Source organism: Montipora capricornis, chromosome 3 (genome assembly GCF_036669925.1).
Source record: "Montipora capricornis isolate CH-2021 chromosome 3, ASM3666992v2, whole genome shotgun sequence".
Taxonomy (NCBI): domain Eukaryota; kingdom Metazoa; phylum Cnidaria; class Anthozoa; order Scleractinia; family Acroporidae; genus Montipora; species Montipora capricornis.
Window position 1 is genome coordinate 67,550,737 of NC_090885.1, and position 17,366 is coordinate 67,568,102.

General features: G+C 39.5%; 1 protein-coding gene across 2 annotated transcripts; it reads right to left on the minus strand.

Moving 5' to 3' along the window:
• Positions 1 to 2,141: 2,141 nt before the first annotated feature.
• Positions 2,142 to 17,342, minus strand: LOC138043809 (syntaxin-18-like). 2 transcript variants are annotated; one of them, XM_068890264.1, is made up of 10 exons: positions 17,158 to 17,342; positions 16,498 to 16,565; positions 13,777 to 13,892; positions 13,179 to 13,256; positions 12,265 to 12,331; positions 10,873 to 11,047; positions 10,187 to 10,245; positions 8,340 to 8,409; positions 5,648 to 5,728; positions 2,142 to 2,554 (listed from the first exon to the last, which is right to left on the minus strand). In XM_068890264.1, exons 1-10 carry the CDS (start codon positions 17,296 to 17,298, stop codon positions 2,462 to 2,464), a joined length of 948 nt encoding a protein of 315 aa, XP_068746365.1. In that variant the 5' UTR covers positions 17,299 to 17,342; the 3' UTR covers positions 2,142 to 2,461. The 2 variants fall into 2 exon arrangements, with proteins under 2 accessions (XP_068746365.1, XP_068746366.1); XM_068890265.1 differs by having other exon boundaries at positions 13,783 to 13,892; positions 17,158 to 17,337.
• Positions 17,343 to 17,366: the final 24 nt, after the last annotated feature.

Below are 17,366 nucleotides of genomic sequence, written 5' to 3' on the forward strand. Positions count from 1 at the left end.
GTACAGTATCAAACGTAAGTACTGCTCTATACCTGCCAAAATTTGCTTTATTTTTTCTTCATTTTAATTATTGCTAAGATACATTCAACACCGTGCCCAGTGTCTCCTCTTTCAGTCCCCGAGAGCGAGAGAAGGGACCCTAGGAACGAGGTTGATGCTAATTTACCATTTTTACCCGGGCGTTTCGTTTATTGTGTGCTGCATCAACCAAGTCTCTCCCTCAACTGAAGGATTATTCTTAATTGTCACTTTGCTCCGAATGAAGTACAATCGTTCATTTTGGACACTGACAGCTTGATAGGGATCATGGGAAATATTTACCAATTATTCCATGGGCGCGCGTTGGATATGAGATGATAGATAGCCAACGAAGCGCGTAGCGCCGAGTTGGCTATAATCATCTCATATCCAACAAGCGCGAGTGGAATAATTGTTTTATTAAAAACGCCCCCAAAATATAGAAAACTAGACTACAATAAAAATAAAAAGGCCCAAAAAATCACTCATATGCTTGCCGTGTTTGTAGATCATGGTATAATTGCTCATAACCCATGATGGCTTAGCCAATCAAAACTCTCGAATTGCATTATCCAATGATCCAGTTTTTAATAAATATATATATAATTTTTTTTTTTAACCGAACCCGAATGTCTGGACTCGCAGGTCTCGAACATGGGAACGTTTGATTAATCAACCACTTAACCACTAAAGATCAACTGACTGGTAAGTGTGCCCATTATTTACCAAAACTAATTATTACATACATGAAATCATTGCTGAATAATGGTTAAGTCTAAACGCTTGACTTTAAAATGGTTAGCTTTCTCTTGAAGTTTGGTAAACGACATTTTTCACTGTGTAAGCTTGCTTCTTTGCAGGTGTTTAAAGAAGTGACATCCTCGTAGTTAGCGATGTGGTAGTCTAGTGGTTAAGTGAAGGGGTTAAAACAGTTCCTTCAGAGTTAATGCTTCGGCTTTAAATCCTGTCTAGTGGCTACTTTTACTTTTTCACTTTTTATTTGCTACCACAAGTCGTGGGACAGAGTAATCTAAATGGAGGATAATACTTTGTTTGGAGCAAACTGACAATGAAGGATAATCCTTCATTTGAGGGAGAGATCGTGTTGGCTGCATTGACCACTTTCATAAATGGCGACCACTGAATTTATTTTTCTTGTGTATTGATACTAATTAGACCTACTATTCCCAATTTGGTTTACATATTCTTTTGAATTTTGCGCATTGTAGCGAGGCAAGAAAGCGGCTTATTAGCAAAAAAAAAAAAAAAAAAAAACTTCAATGTTATATTTGGCCGCTATTAGGAAAAAGGTCTATAAGGAACGTTTTAAGTTAGCAAAATTATTAATCGTTTCACCCATAACACCCAGTTAGAGGAAATGGTCCATTCTCCCGATCTTACGTCACAAACTCTTTTGCATTACGTCAGGGCGAACACATCATGCCTCGTTCATCCAAAGAACTGCTTTTTTTTCTAGCATAACGAAACTTCAATGCGTGACGCATAAGAAAGCGAAACTTCGACATAAAAACGGTTTGATAGTTTTGCTATTAGAGATCGATTCACTTAATCAACGGAAAATATTTTATTTCAACATCCCGCGGTCCCCAAAGGCTTGTGAACAGGATTTCGATGAGTAAGTGAGAGATTTTCTTTGGGTGACGCGCGGTCAAGGGATTGGGGTGACTAAGAGAGGTTTTCCCGCTCGCGCCAATCCCTTAGGGTGCGTTTGATTGACCATATTCCGGAATATGAATACATGGAATAGAAGTTAGAAATCGTTCCTTTTTACGGAGATTCACATAAACTTGTCAAACACCTGCTAAAATGCTATTCTAAACATATCTTTATTATCCTTGTTACTTCAAAACGCCAGACGTACCGTTTTAAATCATCACTCCTCGTATTCTTATTCCGAAATAGGGTCAGTGGAACGCACCCTTAGTTTTTGACAGCGCTACCGATTTTACCCAGTCGAAAACTATCATCACAAATTTATACTTTCATTCACCGTAAAGAGTGTTTTTGAATATTTTGGTATGTTAATAAATATATTTGTGAGTTCACTCGTCCTTTTGTTTACTTCAGTTTAAGAAATATTTTAAATTAAAAGTAAGGGGCAGTCAGTTTCCAATTTTATAGCCACAACACCAAGATAAAATATTAATTTTCACAATATCGCAGTCCTGCTAAATAAGAACGCTATTATCCGTGATATAACCGGTTATTTTGTATTTACCAACCACATCCTGATTCTCAACTGTAAATACTTGTTCCACACGTAAGCTCCTGACTCTCCCAGTAGGCGTGAGCGAATTTACCTTATGGAAGGCGCGAGTTTTTTCATACCATCTGATCAAGCCGAAAAATCACAGATGTCCGCATGTAAATGATAAACAACCGATCGACGAGTCCAACTGTTGAAATGTTCAATCTCTCTCCATCAGCTGTACCAATCCAGAAACAGCAAAGACAGCGAGCACATTACAAGAAAGAACAGGATCCACACTCTGAAACTAGCATTATTCTTGATAGCCTGGTTTGAAAGAAAATCATTAGAGAGATTTACTATCGCGTTAAAGTACTGCTGTCATCAAAAAATCACCTGGTTATTTCAAGTGTGTTTGCTCAACACCTGACTGGCAAAATTTTGAGCTTTGATTTTTATCCAAAGGCTATTTATTTTGAGTTTAAGTTTTAGGTTTCACGGTCCGACATTATTCAAGTACAAAACTGACTGCACGATTGGACACCAGAGGGTTGGATCTAGGGAAAAGTGACGTCATTTACTTATTAGCTTAAACTGCAGATTATTATCAGAAACCCATAAGGGTTGAAACGTGTAACGCGCGTTCACAGCTTCCGAATATTCAGTGCGAACTGATTGGTTGAATGTTTCAGTGCTAAGTACCATATTTGGAAACCCCTCGCTCTTGTTGTTCCAAATATGGTACTTAGCAAATTGAATATTCAGAAGCTTGTTTCCCAGCACTCAAGGGGCCGTTACACGTTTCAACCCTTATGGGTTTCTGTTATATGTAAGAAACACTAGTTTGAAAGTCTAAAAGCCTGAAACTCCCGTTCAGCCGCGAACACACGAATTGCATTATTGGGGCCCCGTTTCCGAGATCTCGCCTCGCCTCTAAATCCTTTGTAAAATATCGATGTGTTCATATGAGAGGGCGGGTTGGCTCGGTTGCCGAGACCTCGGTTTTTCCAACCGGGATCTCGGTAAGCGGGCTGGAAATTTTGCCACATGAAGACTTCAGCCCGGTTACTGGGAGAAAAATAATACAATGCATTTTCGATATAGAACAGACATTCGATGATAAAGCTTCATTTGATAGTTAACGTTTTTGAAATTGCTTAAACAAAGAAAATCGAGAAATTCTAGCCAGCCTTGTTCGTTAGGTTTCACGTCTGAATGGTCGCGTCGCCATTTTTCATCTCGGAGACAGGGCTTAAAGTCGCCATAGAAACAGATTTCAGCCCGGTAAGCGAGCCATGTGAAGAGGTCCTTAAACTAGTGAGTCTTTGACGTTATTTTCTTCTCGATCCAGCTCTCTCAAGATTGTAAAGTTAGTATAATGGCGGGTCAATAAGTATGAAAATTCCAGTGAAAATAATCAGGTGCCTTTTTAATCAAGGCTTAAAACTTGGGCCATTTTGGTCTTTAGTTAACATAGTTTTGAAATCCAAAGGAAAAGAAAAATTGATTTTTGGTCACAGTAGCACTTTAACGTGACACGGCCCAGGCAGGCTACTGCTTGTCCTAAAAGCACAAAACTTTTCTGTATTTTGAAACGTTGTTCGATATCTGTAGCTAACAGGCAAGCAACCAGATACAGTAAAATCAAACATTTTGATCTTTTGTCGAGAGACAAAATCATTTTGTTTACAACGAACCGTTAAGGACTGCTGTTCCGACTGCGTAAAGTACTTTCGGGCTGTCTTAGGTTGGGACGCTCAGTGATTGGTTTCAACTGAAATGTCACGCCACATTCTCGTCCAATCAACAGTTGTTGCTCACACGCTTACGCTGGATGCACGTGTTTGCTTGCGTTATTATTGGCTCGTTTCACTGGCTCCATCCAATTTCATTGGCTAAAGGAATTACTGACATTAATCAACGGACATCGTATGTACACGTGAGCGGCTTTCACGACACAAACGAACGTCCAATCAACTCGTGCGGTCACACGTCAAACTCTCGTCATGATAACATCGCCACTGGTGTCTGTAGTGCGATGGTTCACACAAAAAATTGCGGCTTCAGAGTTCCTAATTTTCTTTCGAACAAAGAGGCGTATTGATAAATGGTGCCCCAAAGATACTCGGCAAAGATCCGAGTGCCCCTAACTGTTAACACCTCATATGTTGGGGCTACGTGTACAGTAATCCGTTAATGTGTAGGCCTTTTATACGAGGCAAAGCCTGAAACTGTTCGAACGTTTTATTGTCGCAAGTGTATGAAAGGTGATGGTGAATGCAAGAAGTATGATAATGGGGTGACACATTCTCAGTCAAAATTCGACTGTTGCAAACAGGATTCGAGGCTATGAATTCAAGAGGCTCGACCACTGTCTCTACGCCCCTTTCATATTCTCCGCTGGAGGAAAAAACTGAAAGCGATCGAAAAATAGAAATTTGTCGACTGAATGATACTTTGCCAGAAATCCCTTCCTTGGCGCGAACAATACACGGCTTGTGCAAGAGCTCAAACTCCGAATATCCTTTGCTATTCACTTCCGAGCAACTTATCTCAGTGTTTTTAGTATATACTAAAACAACTATTCACCTTCATTTCGGTGGCTAGTAGTGGATATTAGGAAGCTTAAGCACGCACGTTTTTGAGACGTGGACAGCAACCGGAAGTGAGCCGTTTCCCTTTAATCCACATTTACACTGGTCGGTATCTTTCAGTCTCCATTAGAGATGATTAGTATAAAAATCTGGGAGACACCACTGTCCTGGCACGCGAAATATTCTATTCCGGTAGCCGTCCGCGTCTCAAAAACGCGCGTGCTTAAGCTCCCTATGTACTTCGCGCTTCGCGGCTCGGTAAATATCCACCGCTAGCCACCTTCAATTTGGTGAATAGTTGTTAATTATTTTTCTTGCGGCTGAATAAGACTCGTCGATGACCTTTTGGAAATAATAAAACCAGTGATACAGGAACAGTCAGAGTATCTCGGTCAAAGTTCCGTGTTTTGCAAATCACGTGATCAGAGCGCCAATTTTGATTGATTCAGAATATGAACAAGACTAGAACAAGACTGCGTAGCTGGCGGTTCGCAAGAGAACTCGAGCGGTTTTCGCCCGGGGAAAGGTTGTTCCTTTCCCCAGCCTTCTTGCGTCGCTCGAAATCTCGCCGCGCTCCAAAAAAAAACCGCCAGCTACGCAGGCTAGAACAAGACACGCTCACACCTCTAACGCGAATTTGCCAACACAAAAAGTTTGCGAAAATAGGGGCGTCTTATTTGTTGCCAGCTTACTAACGTGTCGCTGCGTCGTTCAGACGCATCACCTTGAGCTTGCCAATACGAGTTAGCCATCATTTCTCGGCGAAGGCTGCTGAATCGACGCCACAAGTGTGAACAATTCAGTCATAGGTGTGTTGCTCCCTTACCTCCCTAATTTGTTCATTTCCTCCTTGAACGTTTTCCGTTGTACCAATTGCTGTTTCATGTATTTTATCAATCTGGGCTGACTGAAGCATGCAAGAACAACAGAAACCAAAAGGTTAAAGCAATGAGAGGTACAAAATCCAGGTGATCTGGTGACGTAATTCGGAGGACTGGGGAGAAAAATTTAACGCTGTATCCCACAACCGCGCGCGGCCTTATTTTCGAATTCAACATGGCAGAGGCGAGGTTAGAGCTCGTCGGATCTACTTGAATGTTCATTCAGTAACATGAAATGTGTTAGACACGGAATGATCTGTTGAGTTTTGGCGATGGAAATACTGCAGGCAGTTTGGAAACAACACGTAAGGCCCCGCGCGATTGTGGGATACAGCGTTAAAATTTTTCTTCCCAGTCCTTCAAATTACGTCACCGGATCACCTGGCTGCCACGGTTGACCTGCAAGCATACCACAACTATTGTAATAGGCCTTATTCACGATAGTTGGTTTTCAAATTGCCATGCAAATTAGCCATGTGTTATGCTGGGGGGCAAACATTGGAAAAAAGGCAAATTGCGGAAAATCGGCTCGTCGAAATATTGAAGTAACTTTGCTAAAAGTGCATTTTAGAATTTAGAATTACGTACCTTTTGTAATAATTTTATATCTTTTGATTGCCTTTGATATTTTGACTTACTACTTCGTTACCTGCCCATTTTTCACTAAAAAACCACCGAAGTAACTTGTATTCTGTTTTACTACTTAGGTGATAAACATTCAGTGAATGTGAAACAAATCATCTGTGTGGCTAAGATGTTCGTTATAACCTCTCGTACTTGTGTTGTTTGCCCCCTCAGAAGTGTGTGGCTAATTTGCATGATAATAGCAAATCCAACATGGCGGCCATCGTGAATAAGGTCTATTAGTTTACTCTTGTGACTATGCCATGGCTTAGCGCTCTAAACACCCATTAGGGACCTTAAGATCTAAGACGACGACGGCCGCGAAAAACGCCATTTAATATTGCTAGTTTATGTTTCTTAAAGTGTTTTGTGATTATTCCAGTTTGTTCAACTTTCACAAACTATCAAAACTATCCAGGAACTGAATTGGGAGGTACAGTGTTGAAAGTAAGAAAGAAAATCAAAGATTTGCCCTTGTGCGCTCGCGTCTTCAACTTGAGATTTGGTCATTTCACGTTGCAGATTGGCGGAGAATGGGAAATAAGGGTACAAATTTTAAAGCGCACGTGCAGAGCCATTGTTTTGCTCATTAATGTGTATTGTCTGGTGGCGTCCTCGCTGAGGTTGCCGTCCTAGATCTTAAGGTCCCTATTATTTCTAGGCAGAGAACCCATCAAAACCTACGGCATTATGGGTTGGTGAAAGTAAGAAGTAAGGTGTAGGAAGGAATACGGCGAGAGCTAAGAAACCGCCTACAAATTTAATCATTTTAGGAGCATTTCAGCATGAAAAATGTACTGCAACTGTTGAGGAATTAAACACTGGTTGCGGTCACACTTGAGAGAAACACAATGTAACACTATTGTTGACACTACCACTACCACTACCACTACCACTACCACTACCACTACCACCGCCACCGCCACCGCCACCGCCACCGCTACTGCTACTGCTACTGCTACTGCTACTGCTACTACTACTACTACTACTACTACTACTACTACTACTACTACTACTACTACTACTACCACCACTACTACTACTACTATCTTTATTTCATCAAGGGGTCACTTTCACTTCAAGTGGTCTTCCAGTGAGCCGTAACAATTAAGAAGACTATTACGTAAGTTACAACAATATCTAAAATTATATTAATTGGTGATCTTAAAATACAGTAATGGAAGCAGTTCAATGAATTTTGATTAAGGATTTACAATATACTTAATATTATTTACACAAGCTCCTAGAATTTACACAATAAAAATTGTACGATTTTACTAAAAGTGATATAATTCACTTAGAATATCTTTGAAGAACGATTGAAAAAGAACTAGGCTTTCCTGTTCTTCACTACTCAAGTGTCAACTCTCTGGTGTACCCCTCGGGGAACACTGAACAATAGAACTTGATTTTAACACTAGTGTAAACTCCCTAATGAGAACGCAACCATTGTGGGTAGTAGAGAGGAAAATATCGTAGGGTACACTCGTTCTACGGTTAAGCGAAGCTCTGGTCACTTCACGTCCTTTTGAGGTAAACTATTGTACGGAACCTTTGCTTTCTCTCGTACTTTTTTTCATTGTTGTTCTCGAACTCTTCAACATCGTCAAAGCTTGAAGTAGGTTTGGTACGTGAATGTCAGTTTTTCTTCGAACTCAGGTGAAACAACCATAGGATATCAGGAAAAAAATATATTAATACGTAGAAACAACTCGCCTGATGTGAAGGAATCCGGAATCCACCAAATACGAGGCTTCGGAATCCGGAATTCAGAGCGTGGAATCCATTCTATGGAATCCAGAATCCATAGATGTCGACGGAATCCAGGCTCTATTTCTGGCGGAACCCGTGGGTGGTCGACCCGGGATCCGGGATCCACTATTCGGGATCCGGAATCCACAGGCTGGGGGCCAGCTGGATTCCTTTAGATAAGGCGAAAGAACAGGGTTTTCTGGCAGTGTCAAAACTCGGATTCTTTATTATAATCACTTTTCTAAAAGTGTTCTTCCTAACCTGATGTAAGACTTTTTCAGAAAATACTTCTTGCAGCTGAGATATCTCTACCACTTTTCCCTCTATCTGTCTAAAACAGAAAAAAGACATTTACTACGTTTCAGAAATTTAAGTCACTTGGGCAATATCATAATGTAAAAGGATAATCTGTACACTTCGAGCAAATTCTTCACCAAATTGTTAAATATCATGCCAAATTGGACTCAACCTATATGACGCCAAGACCCGGAACTAAATCTTTGAAGGTGAGTTGGGGGAAAGAGGGGGGGGGGGGTATGGGTTTTCAAGGGGTGGGGATGCTCGTCGTCTCACTTAGTGGTGCAAATTTCGGATTTTGGTCTCACTTAGGGTGTTCTGGGGAAAATACCATCATATGTAGCCCATATGTGGCCGTAAAGGTCTTGTTTAGGGTTTCACGCGAAGAAATATAAAATTCTCTACGTAATGTTTTAAATATGGTCTCCGTTTGGGGTAAAAAATCCAGGCAAGGCCCAGATTGGTCTCCTTTAGGGGTTTAATTCAAAAGTTCCGCCGAGCATCCCCACCCGGGGCGGATGAGCGCTTTCGCCACGGCACTTGTTCCTCAGGGTTAGCACAGGGTTTCAGGCATGACGGCTCGAATAGAAGAAGAGGTAGTGAAGGCCCTTATGAGAATCTGCGTTTTCAAGCTTGAAATTTTGTCTTTGACATAAACATGTATTCTTTAACCAATACCGCGATTTTCATAATTCAGCGGAATCCCACCACCAAACTGCGTTTTGTCTTCCATCGATCAAATTTCCGAACAGATCTACTCCGCCTCCCGAAAAGTGAATTGGAGTTTTTGGATGCTTATAACCATATAACCATATAATCCGGATGGAATGATCGTTGCATATAAAAGGTAAGCGATTTTGCGAATTTAATGACCAACCGGATGAGAATGGCCCGTAAGATTTACTCATTCCATCCCGCATCCATACTTGTGAGAAAGGGCCTGGAAACCAAACGATTCTCGCAAATGGTAAGGGCATTTCCCGAATTCCATTCCGAACGGAAAAACAGGACTACCTCTGGAGGTTGTCCACAAATTCCGAAAAGATTTTCCGGAAAATTGCCTTTCCATTTGACCTCAAACCGAAGTTTCCGGATTTTTTGGCAAAATGGTAAGCACCCTTTCTTCAGTACAAGGATTCGTACAGATTCCATCGCTTTTCATCGGTGTACGAATGTACCATCCATGGTTTCGGGTCAACTCTCGGCTTGGCGTCGGAAGTTTGTTTGATGGAAGCCAAAACGCAGCTTGAAGACAAGATTCCGCAGAATTATGAAAATCGCAGTACGACGACTTGGCGGTTTATTGAGTACATGTAACATACTAATATTTATATTATTACTAAAAGGAAAGACCAGCCAAATTTTTCTACGCTCTTTTTTGCCTATTTCTCTTTCAAAATGAGTGGATCTCATGCTACCAGAGTCAACATTATTTTCCTTCAGTTCTTATGCCAGAGAAAAAGTAAAGTCACTGCTTAAGAGCCAGAAGGCCCATCAGGCCGGCGCTTATCTCCGGTTACTGTAGCATGAAGCGACTAGCAGTATTTCTACTCCCCCCTGGATGGAATGCTAGTCCATCGCAGGGTTACCCCAGCATTTCGCCGGTACCCATCTATACACCTGGGTGGAGAGAGGCATCGTGAGAGTAAAATGTCTTGCCCAAGAACACAACACAGTGTCCCCAGTCAGGACCCGAACCTGGACCACTCGATCCGGAGTCGAGCACTTTAACCATGAGGCCACCGCACCTCTCACTTATGACAGAGAACTAGATAAGAAATTTATTACAACAACCTTTTCGAAATGAGTACCTCACTTCATCCACTAAACTGTTCATCTCTGTGAAGAGCCTTTTGTTTTCCATTTCAAACTGCATGGGAAAAGAAACCTTCATGATATCATCAAGAAATGACAAATCCCTCAAGACAAAATTAATCATTAATTACCTTTTATTTCAAACCTTTTCTTTTTTTTCATTTCAATAACTTAAGGGCCCTGGAGTTGTTTCAACTTCAACTTCAGTGCCCTCAACCATTCAAGTAGAATGTTCAGGTTAGTGATATGCAACCTTGCGACTGGTTGATTTCCATCCAATTGGTCAGCCAATTGTCACAGTAAACATGGCTGTTGAAAGTGGAAGCGCAAACTTGTGAAAGATGACTTTGTGCTAATTTGTTGATTTCAGTTTACAGTGTCCCCAATTAGTGCTCCTGTTCTAGAAGGCTAGACACATAAATAAAGTACACATTTGCACTCCCATGTAGTATTTCCCCTTAAATCCCCTTTCACTACCTGTGTTTCAAATATCGCCACATCCTCCTGCAAACTTTTTAACAACCATGTTCAAATCATTTACAAACATGAGATCCAGAACAATGTGCAAAACAAAAAAATAAGCTGCCATAAAAGTATGAGACCAAGGAAGAAAGTACTTAATAGTCTGCTAAAAATCCACATCACATATTAACAATCATATTAACTTTGTTGTCGTACAGACCATCTGTACTTCTTCGGGCGTCAGTTCATCATCTTCACTTGTGGGTAGAGCCAAATCCAGCCCTGGATTTATCTGCTTGTTCGCATTTTTCGACACATCGTCTGTCAAATTTACTAAGGAAGAATCCAATGCTGCTTGGTTCTTTACCCTGTTTTGATCAGGTTGAAGTCTAGAGCTGTAATAAAAAAAAACAGACAGGTTTAGACATGGTGGCCTACAAGAAAGGCATATTTATTTATTATTAATAAATTTATTAAGGAAACACAAAACAAACATTTTCTTCATCAAGACCTGCATTATACATGAAGATTTCCTAAAGGATTGTACAAAAAAATAGTGGACATCAAGGACGGTACCAACTATTGTTATTGCACATATGTTCTGCGCATCTTGAGATACTCGGGTTTCCTATGAGTGGTGTTTTCTAATGCAGGCCTTGATATTTTTGCACAGTTTAAAACTATGTGAAGAAAGGAGAATTTAGCAAGTGCTCTTGGTATCCAAAAAAAAAAAATAGGGGGTAACCATGTACTTTTCAGGTAATATTTCAAAAACGAGTGTGAGTGCTTGGATTTCCAAACGCAAGAAAACACTTGAAACTACGAGGCCGCAGGCCGAGTGGTTTAAATGTTTTCATGCCTTTGGAAATCCAGTGAAGCACAATGCACAAATTTTTTTCATTACTTCTCCAACAAAAGAAATTATAACATTTTTTTCAATCACTTTTTTTCAAGTCAAATATTTTTTGTACACCTCATTGTTGCTCAGAAGCATGCAAGAGCTGTGAACAAGCACTCATTGCCGTGTCAGAATAGAGAGTGCAAAGAACATATTAGGATCCCCTAAGAGCATAACAACTTGGAGGGTTGCAATGTAACATTAAATGTCCATGGAAATTAAATTAAGTTGTGTGTCTCAGTCATGACTGTTTCAGCCGTGATTTGTAAAATTGTAGATTATAATTAAGAGCCATTTTGTACTTGCTTTTTAAATTAATTAATTTCAAAACAAGTTTGAAATTATTGATTAATTTTATAGTGAATCAACGAGTAGCGTTTGATTGGGTTTCAAACTCGTCCGCGTGACCAAAATGGGGCATTATAAAGCTTTTTACAAATATTGCTGATTAATTATCTTTAAAAAATGTGTGGTTTACCCCTAATCTTCTTTTTGGATTTCAACAACACTTGTCAAGATCTGCTTTTCGGACATAAAAATATCGGTTGTACGTGTAAGTTGAACACCGTTGCATGGGTTGTTGAGTTGACGTATTTACACCTTATTGTCAAAATAATGTAAAAGTTTGTTGGGTGGCCACGGTAAGGCGTGTTGCACTGTAACCTAGTTTTAAAAAAAAAGAGATTTCCTCTTTACACATGTAGGCTCCCTTACATGCGCTTCTTGTCCACTGCTCTCTTGACCCTGATGGCTCTCTGTTCACTGTACAATTTGCAGACCACTAATCGAAAAAAAATCATGTTGTCAACAACACAATCAGCTAATGGTGCAGTTCTTTGTGACAATAAAAGGGCTGCAACCTACACCCAATTACCAGTAATTTTTGCAACAACAAAAAATGTCCAACAATCATTTTGAGTCATCATTTTGAATCCTTCCACTTAGAGGCCCTTGAAACCACTTACAGGTACAAGGTTGCTTAAAATGTTGCCTCATTAGATTCCATGAACCTAGTTATTCTGACGAATCTTAAAGTGGTACTATGATCAAAAAATCATTTCCTTTTTTTTCTTCAGATTTTGAAAGCGTGTTCGCTTAACACCTAACTGGCAAAATTTTGAGCTTTGAGTTTTATCCAAAGGCTGTTTATTTTGAGTGTAAGTTTTGGATTTCATGGTCCGCCATTACTCACATTCAAAACTGGCCGATTGGACCTCAGAGGGTTGGATCTAGAGACAATGACGTCATTTACTCACTAGCTTAAAATTTCAGCGTGTAAACACAATTTATTATGTAATTTTTTTTTATGCAAAATATGGGTTGAAAAGTCTGAAAGCCCGAAACTCCCGTGCTGCATATTAATTAGGTCGTGTACACACGTATTGCATTCTTAAACTAGTGAGTGTTTGACGTCATTTCCTCCTCAACCCAGCTCTCTCAAGATTTTAAAGTTAGTAATGGCGGACCAATAAATAAGAAAATTCCAGCTAAAATAAACAGGTGTCTTTTTAAAATCAGAACTTAAAACTTGGGTGAGTTAGTGTTTAGTTAACATAGTTTTGAAATCCAAAGGAAAAACAAAAATTTTTTTTGGTCGTAGTACCACTTTAAAAGAGAAGGAATTTCACCTTTCAAATACAGTCCCAACATTCCCAAAACAGCCTCCCTGTGAGTCATCACTTGATCACTTCTCTTCTGCTGCAAAGCTGTTAAGAATGACAACATTCATAAATGTACTGTCAAACGAATACCATTTTTAAATGTTCATTTATTTTGCACATTTTTATAAAGTTCTACACAGTACACTTTAACAACAAAGAAAAAGACAGGTACGTTCCATGTAGAAATGATAGGTTATAATCATGATTAGAAAGGATGATATGAATTATAATAAGAGCAAATAGACCTTTGCATGAAGCACGGCATTTCATCTACTGTACATCTAAATCTACTGTACACCTAAATCTACTGTACATCTTAATCTACATTGTACGTGTGTCAGCACTCGACAAATTCCTTTTGACTTACATGTATGGCTGTTTCTGCTTAGGTGGCCTCATACACCATAAGCCTTTTTTAGAGACATTACCCCGAGCCAGCCACTTTTGTAAACGGTTTAGGGTTGTTTCTTTACTGGTTAAACAATTTTGACCTGTGACCTGTCACCTGTGTTTTGTACCTGCCCTTTTGACAGGGACCAGCAAAAAAGCTCATTACAATCCATACCTTCACCTTTGAGAGAATTTATAGCTACTGAACAAGTTCTCATGTATGTTTCTGCATCTTGATCTATTTGATCTCGTTCACTGTCTGTCATGCTGGACACCTCCAAGTTTAAATGGCTAAGAAGGAAAAAAATTCAATATACAGCGATATTATCATTAGCCTTTGTAGCTGGAAGTTCTGCGAAGCCGTGAGAAGGCAAACTGCAAGCTTAAAAATCTGAGATACATGTACTGTGAATGCAAACTATCTGTAGTAACTGCAATAAAACGTGGACATCTAGGTGTTTCCACAGGCAATCACTTGATAGTGGAGTTGGGGCAGGGATGGAGAGGGACATAAAAGGAAATTACCCATACTGGCTTAAATGGTTAAGAAGGGTTTTACTTATTTTAAGAGAAAAACTTCTTAATATCTTTCACTTATCACAGTAACAGCAGAGCTCAGGCACGCGAAGAGTAAGATTTTTTGGGAAATATATCCATGCAAGAAATTTTGGTTATGACTTCACGTACGCCTGTACAGACTGTCGGGGTGGAGGTAGGGAGGCAGGACAGCTTCTGGGGATGGGAGTGTTTGGGCAATTTTCCTTGGCAGGAAATTGCCATGCAGTAATGTATTTGGCAACCCGAATGTTTCTGGCAGGAAATCATATAGCAATTAGTGACAACCAAGGGGATAAAGCACAGGAAAGAAAGAGAGAGAAGAGGCGACGAAATTTGAGAAATTTAAGTGAAGAAATCCTCGCGAGAAGCCGAGGAATGAGAAGAAGAGAAAATATCAATGAAAATCAACGTAAAGCTCAGAGAAATTGAGCGAGAGACAAAACACTTATTTACAACAGTCAGGTAATGTTTTCCTTCTTAATAAATTATATGCCTCGCTGCCTCACATATTTTGTAAAACTAGCTAAAAAACATAGGCCTGAAAACGTTTGCAATCCTGACATATTATTTCAACAGTCACATTTATTAGGCTTTTTGTGTGAAATGGATTTCCAGTTGTAAGCTGCTTCATTTGACTGTGAAATTGCAGTCAAGTAAGCGAATTTCCTACGCTTCAGGTTGATTTTTTAATTACCGGTAGTAAAGATTTTGCTGTTGTTCTGAACTGAAGAGAGAGGGAGTAAAGATTGTCAGTCAAACAGAAAAGGTTGTGAAAGAGATTACTGCGCATGTAATTTCAGTTTTAGCTGTTGATTAAAATTGTTGGTTAATTTGTTTGCAAGCTTGTTTGTTTACTGCTGTACACACAAATGACGGTTACATGTAATTTTGTATTTCATGCAGAAGCACAATTATTTCCATAAACAGTATACAATCTTTTTTTTTGTAGATAAGTACTTTTTTTTTATACGTATGCTGTCACTGTAAACTGTACACACTAATGACGATTAATTTTGTATTTTATGCAGAAGTATAATTATAATAATTTGTAGATAAGAACCTTTTTTTATAAGAACGCTGAGGCTGAGATTAACCAAAATTATAACATTCATTCAGGCTTGTATTTTAAATGAAAGCATGAAATAAAGGTTAAGAAATGTGGGAATATCGGCTCTGTGGTAAAACAGCATGCCGAAACCACAGGCCACGACATACACCCAAATTATGCAAGCATTTTGGAAACAGGCGTAAAAACCAAAAACAAATAAAGGATTTTTCTAGAGTCGTTGCATTCGTTCCTCGAGAAAAACTCTGTCAACGAAAGAACACGATAACTTTTGAGTTGTTAATATCAAATAGTTGCTCCGTCTGGCCAATTAAAGCACTCCTTCCAGATTCTCCACATCTGAGCATTTGAACAAAATGACACATGCCATGGTTGTTATTTAATGCATTAATATTTCAACATTTGTTTTCACTAGCATAAGCTTATGCTTGTGCTTGCGTCACTAGTGAAAACCAGGCTTAAGGGCTAGAGCTTCCCCCCCCTCCTGGGGTAGGAGTGGGGGGAGTACTCTCTTATATACACTATATACCGGTAGGTATGTGCCGCCCGACTGGGTAGGGTTTTTTTGGTATTGTGATCCTTAGATATTCCTTAGATACGGCCTCACAAAACGAAAAAGATACGGTTTATTAAAACTGTACTACACGCTTGAATACAGTCGTTTTCAAGTTAAACAAAGCAATTTTAAAGGGACCTTTATAGCTTGCATGGGCCTTAAAGAGGGTATTGAATCTCGATTTTCTATCCTTTAAACTTGACTTAAACCAGGAAAATTTAGTACCGTATGTGTGATATGCAGGGTAATGTTAATTTCACTTTGAACGTTGCAGACGGTCTTGTAATTAGAAGGTCTTGAATAATAATGAAATACTGGTGCTTTGCCCTTATTAACAGTTGAACAAAAAATGTGTTAAATTAGCATTGTACCAGTAACTAAAATGCAAACTTCACAAACCCAAAGTAGAACATTTGAAATTTCTTTCCATAGTAAACGTTGGATTGTTTTAAATTTCTTACCCCAAGTATAGGGGCATTTGATCTCAACTCTGCCTCAGGGGGCAGGGATCTTGATGCTTTTTGACCAGGGTCTATGTCAAATTGCCCACCCTTCCCTGGGACCTGGGGTGTAGTGTTTCAATTGACTGGTGCATTAGGCTTGTCTAAATCTATATATTATCTGTTCTTTCTTTTGGAGGAAGTCAAAGTAAAAAAAGCAAAACAAAAAATACACTCTTTCAGCTAAATAATAATTATATAAAAATGTTAAATAACCTGAATGGACTAATGTAGTCTCTTTGATGTTCCAACAAAAAGTCCCTCAGTTTAGTGATGTTGATAAGCTGTTGAACAAAACAGTAATTTTACAAAGAAAGAACACTTTTTGTTATGTTGTATATTCACTACTTGCACAAATCCCATAATACACCTCTTTTACCCCCAAAAATCTGCATAGCCATTGTTTTCGACGTCTCTTGGGACATTTTCATGTCCCAGGAGAAATTGCAAACAATGGTTATGCAAAAGTCTTGGGGGGTAAAAGAGGTGTACTATGGGATTGTGCAAGTAGTGACTTGCAGAAAATATCCACCCCCCGCCCCCCCCCCCCCCCCCCCACCCTACCCCCACGGAAAGAATTTTGCCTTGACCCTATTCTCAATCGGACGATCTTACTTCATAATCATCATTAGTCTTGGACAAAGTTACTCAACAAAATGACTCTTAATTGTAAAGTTTACCAAGGTAATCCGAACTTGAAACCGTTCCTTTTCCTATTCCCACTAGTTTAAATGTTACACAAGCTCGGAATAACGCACTTTCTATTCCTTTCAGTTGCCCTCCTTACCCACTATTCCCACATACACTGTACATGACTGTAATTCTGCTGACATGACATCGAACCTTTCATAGCTACCGCATAGCTGACCATCTTACCACTTCTTTCGCCTTTGTTCCAAACTCACTCCTCCGTTTGTTTGAGTTCAAAATGTCTCTAGGTGATTCGTTGACACCTTGAGCCTTATTTTTGGTTCGAACAGTTTTCACAGTTGCTTTAAACAGAGCTGTTCTATCCATTATTGTTTCCCGAAAGAAATCGCTGAACGCGAAAATCGACCAGGCAATCTACTTGGTAACCGTGCCTG

Coding starts and splice junctions, on each gene's coding strand:
- LOC138043809 (XM_068890264.1), bottom strand. CDS start 17,298: ATGGATAGAACAGCTCTGTTTAAAGCAACTGTGAAAACTGTTCGAACC. Junction 12,332..13,178: donor GTTGGGACTGTATTTGAAAG/GTGAAATTCCTT, acceptor TTTTTCGATTAG/TGGTCTGCAAATTGTACAGT. Junction 2,555..5,647: donor GAAATGAACAAATTAGGGAG/GTAAGGGAGCAA, acceptor CTTTCAAACCAG/GCTATCAAGAATAATGCTAG.